This window comes from Arachis stenosperma, chromosome 4, assembly GCF_014773155.1.
Source record: "Arachis stenosperma cultivar V10309 chromosome 4, arast.V10309.gnm1.PFL2, whole genome shotgun sequence".
Taxonomy (NCBI): domain Eukaryota; kingdom Viridiplantae; phylum Streptophyta; class Magnoliopsida; order Fabales; family Fabaceae; genus Arachis; species Arachis stenosperma.
This window is the reverse complement of record NC_080380.1, coordinates 139251625-139257828: the sequence shown is the minus strand read 5'-3', so window position 1 is coordinate 139257828 and position 6204 is coordinate 139251625. Positions and strand designations below refer to the sequence as shown.

The 6204-nt window shown below is 34.8% G+C and overlaps 1 protein-coding gene across 1 annotated transcript; it reads left to right on the top strand.

The window, feature by feature from the left end:
* Positions 1–597: 597 nt before the first annotated feature.
* Positions 598–2234, top strand: LOC130975694 (probable E3 ubiquitin-protein ligase ARI1). The gene has a single exon (XM_057900443.1). The coding sequence runs from the start codon at positions 645–647 to the stop codon at positions 2232–2234; it is 1590 nt and encodes a 529-aa protein (XP_057756426.1). The 5' UTR covers positions 598–644.
* Positions 2235–6204: the final 3970 nt, after the last annotated feature.

The window sequence follows — 6204 nt, the reverse complement described above, 5'->3', positions numbered from 1 at the left end:
CCGGGCCACCGGGCCGACTTCGGGTGACCCAAACCATGGCCCGGACCCGACTCAAAATAATGATCGGGTCTATTTTTGAGACCCTTACCCGACCCTAAACCCTATGAAATCACACCAAATTAGCCCCTAAAGTGTTCGGGACCGGGCTCGGCCTTCGAACCGGACCGGGTCTGTGCACCCCTAGTATGAACTATCAAAGAAGTCCATTACTGATAAAATTGTGAAAGAATATAAAAAGAAAATATAAAAAAATTATTAATTGTTGATTGATTAAATTGAATTGAAATACGAAGATAAAATTAAATATATATAGAGTATTAGTTTAAAAAAGATAAAAATAAATAAAGATAAAATAAAGACATCTCACCATCTACAAATTTAATCCAACAAAATACACAAATTCAATTATAATTTTAATCTTTATTATTTTATCTTATTTTATCTTTATCCTATCTTTATTTACTTTTATCTTTCTTGAACCAATACTCTATATATATTTAGTTTTACCTTCATATTTCAATTCAATTCAATTATTCCACGATCAATAAAATTTTTCTCATCCATATCCCTAACCCTTCTCAACCAACTCACAATTTCGGCGTTTTCTTTCGTTGGGATTTTTGCTTCGTTTCTGCGATCAATCAATGGAAGATTACGCTGCCAGCAGCGATGACGAATACCGTTACTCCGATCCGGAGGACTCCGTCGACGCCTTCGATAACGATGATAACGATTATCAATTAGTCTCTTCCAAGGGTCCCTCTACTCAGGTGATTACGAAGGAGTCATTGCTAGGTGCAGAGAAGGAGGATTTGCGCAAGGTGATGGACATGCTATCGGTGAGGGAGCAACATGCACGTACCCTGCTTATTTTTCATCGTTGGGATGTGGAGAAGTTGTTTGCCGTGTATGTAGATAGGGGAAAACATTTTCTGTTTTCTGAAGCTGGTGTTACAGTGGATGAACATCGCGACTCTAATTCATCAGCTGCTCCTTTGACAATAATGTGCGAAATTTGCATAGAGGATGTTCCTAGTGATGAAACAACAAAAATGGACTGCGGTCACTGTTTTTGCAACGGCTGTTGGACAGAGCATTTTATTGTCAAGATAAATGAGGGTCAAAGTAAGCGCATCAGATGCATGGCACACAAATGTTATTCCATTTGTGATGAAGCTGTTGTCATAACTCTTGTCAGCAAAAAGCACCCTGATATGGCAGAGAAATATGAACGCTTTCTTCTTGAATCCTATATTGAAGACAACAAGAGAGTTAAATGGTGTCCTAGTACGCCTCATTGCGGGAATGCAATACGTGTTGAGGACGATGAATTATGTGAGGTAGAATGTTCATGTGGTTTACAGTTTTGCTTTAGTTGCTTGTCAGAAGCACATTCCCCGTGCTCATGTTTGATGTGGGAGCTTTGGACCAAAAAGTGTCGAGATGAATCAGAAACTGTTAATTGGATAACAGCTCATACCAAGCCTTGTCCAAAGTGCCACAAACCGGTCGAGAAAATTGATGGTTGTAACTTGGTTAGCTGTATCTGTGGTCAAGCTTTTTGCTGGTTGTGTGGTGGAGCTACTGGTCGAGAGCATAGCTGGTCTAGCATTGCTGGTCATAGCTGTGGTCGCTATGAAGAGCAAGAAAAAACAGCTGAACGGGCAAAGAGGGATCTGTATCGTTATATGCATTATCATAATCGTTACAAAGCTCACACAGATTCCTTTAAGCTTGAGAGTAAACTGAAGGACACTATACAAAAGAAGATTGCTGTCTCAGAAGAAAAAGATTCTACGCTAAGGGATTATAGTTGGGTAAATAATGGGCTCTCTCGACTTTTCAGATCTAGGCGTGTCCTATCATATTCATATGCATTTGCGTTTTACATGTTTGGTGACGAGCTATTTAAGGAAGAAATGACAGAAGCTGAAAGGGAAATAAAACAGAATTTGTTTGAGGATCAGCAGCAGCAGCTTGAGGCAAACGTTGAAAAGCTCTCCAAAATTTTGGAGGAACGTTTTCAAACTTTTAAATATGATAAAGTCATGGAGATAAGGATGCAGATAATCAATCTGACCACTATCATTGACAAACTTTGTCAAAAAATGTATGAGTATATTGAGAATGATTTACTGGGTTCTCTCCATATTGGTGTTCACAACATTGCTCCATACAAGTCAAAGGGGATCGACAAGGCATCAGAACTTTCAGTTCACAACATTGCTCCATAAAATGTAATTTTTTTTGTAGTAAAGTATAAAAAAAATTATAAATATTAATTGAATGTAAATTTCATAGCATAAATCTAATCCATGTAATTATTTTAATATACCAACCATTATATCTATATGAATCCAATGCTAAATCGAATTCAATTAGTTCGATAATTAGTCTACGAAAAAATTATATTTTATAAAGTTTAAAAATTTTTATTATGCGATAGGTTAGTAACGAGTACATTACAAACTTTTATAATACTCATAGTAACAATCTTTAATTTAATAATTGTTATTAAAATTTTAGTTGTACTCGTTACAAAATAAATAATTACAATATATAAATATAAAATGAATTGACCAATTTAAAAATAAGACGATCTAATAATATTAAAAGCCATTTAATTTAAAAAAAGTAATTTAAAAAATAAATCCTTCACATACTTACATAATTATGAATTTATAATATGATAAATACTTCCCAAAAAATTATTCTAATACTTGATTTCTAAACACCGAATTATTTATTTAAATAGTTTAATTTTTATCTAACATAATATAATAAAGTATGTTTAAACCTTATTATTATTATTATTATTATTATTATTATTATTATTATTATTCGAATTGGTTTAATTCAAATTATTATTATTATTATTATTATTATTATTATTATTATTATTATTATTATTATTATTATTCGAACTGTACATCATGTAATTCGAATCAACTTACTTTGAATTACATGGGACGCGGTCTTTTTGAGTAAATCGAATCAACCTGGTTCGAATTACTGTTGGTGTGTAATTTGAACCAGGTGAGTTCGAATTATATGTGCATGTGAGTTATTATATAATTCGAATCAACATGATTCGAATTATATGTAATTAAATGCAGTTCGAACTTAGGTGATTCGAACTACATATATAAATGTGGTTTGGTTGATACATGAAGTAGATTTGTCTTTGGCGGATTTGTGTAAATAATTGGTCACCATGGCTTATTAATGTTTTTTGCCCTTAAATTTGTGTATTCTTTTGGATTGAATTTATGGGCCGTAAGACATCTTTATTGTTGTCATGAATTAAAATGGAAGAGAGGTTTAATAATTACCATAAAAATTTTAAAAAATAAATAGAGATAATATTTAATTTTATCTCTCAATTTGAACGCAAACCTCAATTAATTTTTAAAATTTTAATTGTTGTTATTTAATTTTTAAATATTAACAAATGTAAACAATAAAATACTACATGAGATTATTATGTAAAACGATGTCGTTTTTGTTTTAGCACTTAAATAGCTAAAAAACCATTATGAGTTATATTTATTGAAATTTTTTCTTAGAAAACATGTGTGTCAAAAATTGATTCAAAAACTAATTAAAATTTCAGCACTAAACTAAAATTTAGTTACAAATTCAGACTGAATCGAGTATTAACTCAAATAAATAATCAATATCTAACATCATAAGATTTCTCATGTCATTTCCTTATTAACTGGGATATTTTATCTCTCATATATATATATATATATATATATATATATATATAAAACATAGTTATTAGAATCAAACCGACAATTAATTCGGTTATATGACTGATCACTGGATTACTAATTTAATCAGTAGATCATTGATTCATCTGATTAATCTGGTCATAATTAAAAAATATAAAATTATATAAATAAAATTATATAAATAAAATTAAAATAATATTTTAAAATTTAAAATACAAGTCTTTACAAACATTAATAATCTAATATCAATGTTTAAATATGTTCTCAATTTAAATCAACAAGGACGAACGAAGAACACAATCGATAAATTAAGTCCAAGAGTTGCTGATGATGCTTGTTCTTGAGATGGTGGCATTTCTGATGGTGTTTGGATGAAGACATTTTTATAATTCTAGCAAAAGAAATAAAGGATTTTCAACAATAAAAAATTTACCTAAATGAGTTTTTAAGCAACACAGCAACAACCACCAAAGTATTTAATTCAAAGTTTCAAACATTATCATCCGACAACAAAATTCAAGTATTCAACTAAAATATTATCCAACAAGCAACTCTGTTATCCAGCAAGCATTCAAATTTTAGCAAGTTCACCAACTCTAAAACCAAATACAACAGCAACATTAACCAAATTCAATAACAATTCAAAATTTATAACTCAGATTTTCTCAAGTTCAACAACTCTAAAACCAAATACAACAGCAACATTAACCAGATTCAATAACAATTCTAAGTTTCTAACTCAAATTTTTTCAAGTTCACCAACTCTAAAACCAAATACAACAACGACATTAACCAGATTCAATAACAATTTTAAGTTTCTAACTCAAAATTTTTCAAGTTCAACAACTCTAAAACCAAATACAACAGCAACATTAACCGGATTCAATAACAATTCTAAGTTTCTAACTCAAGTTTTTTCAATTTCAACAACTCAAACCAAATATAACAACAACATTAACCAGACTCAATAACAATTCTAAGTTTCTAATTCTCTCTAGTTCAACACCTCTAAAACCAAATAAAACAGCAATAACCACCAGATTCAACATCAATTCTAGTGAAAGAACAGAGTAGAAAACTTGAAGGGAGCTGACCTAATTGACAGGTTCCAACAATGCGACTGCCGTGACAAAAAGATGACAACCACCACCACCCGAGGGAGCAGCTGTTGCTTGACTAGTTCCGTCTGCTTCTGCCGCTGACGAACCGAACGCAGGGGCACGGAGGACGACGGTGACCGAGGTGAGGGGTCAAGATGAGAGACTGAGAGAGCGACGAAGTGAGGCTGTGAGAGACTGAAAGTGACGACTGTCAGCGTGAGGGGAGAGACGAGAGAGCGAGGAGGTCAAGGTGAGGTTATGAGCCAGCGAGTGATACGGAGAAAGCACATACCACAAAGACGAGGCTGGCGCTTGGCTGGGTGAGGGAGGGTTCCACCGTTTCACACTTCCATTCACATTCAGGGTCTCATATTTGGCAATTGGGCATTAGGGTTTCGTTGAAATGGAAAAGAGAAGAAGGGGGGTGGTTCTGAAACGACCCATATAAAGTTAAAAAAAAAAAAGAAACCAGACCGGGTCAAATTAACCGGTCAGATCACCGAATTTCATGAAAATCTGTCAGGTCGAACCGGATTCGATCGGATCCATTATACATCCAGTTCAACAAGTGACTCAGTCCGACTAGGTGATTGAGTGACCGAGTTTTCAGTCGAACCGATCGAATCGAGTCGGATTTGATAACTATGATATAAAATATAGTTTGTCATTTTTTTCGCAGATATATATGGAGGTAAGTACCGAGGCTCAAGAATTTTAATATGGGAAGTAAAGTGGTGTTTTGGCTAGAATTGGGAGAATATTGTGTTTTACACAATGGTGGATCCATGTTCAACACGCAGGGGCGTGTTGACTGCGACGAGTGTCAGGTGAGATGACGTGGCGCAAGTTGAATGGGACACGGTGGCATCACGTGGAGGCGTGCTAACCTAGCACGTGGGGGCGTGATGATGACATAGCAGAGCAAAAATTGGCCACGTAGGCATCACCTGGGGGCGTGATGATGACATGGCGGAAGATGAATAAGCCACGCAAGCACCACGTGGGGGTGTGCTGATGTAGCACATGGGGGCGTGATGATGACATGGCGGAGCTTGATTGGTACACCTGGGCATCACGTGGGAGCATGATGACGTGGCACGTGGGGGTGTCCTGACACGTGGCAGGACGTGATTCGCTTGAGGTAATCAAAACGTGGGGGCGTGGTGAATGCTACTCTCTATATAAGGCAGTGCTCGGGTTCATTTTCATTCTGAGGAAGTGTGTGAGTGTTCTTTGAGTGTGTTTCTGGTATAATGGAGGGTACCACAAACTTGGTAGTGTGTCGCGATGGTGAGATAATACGTAATACTCATGAGAGAGTGAGATTTGTGTGCTAGAATCTATTTTCGTTTGTGGTTCCATACACC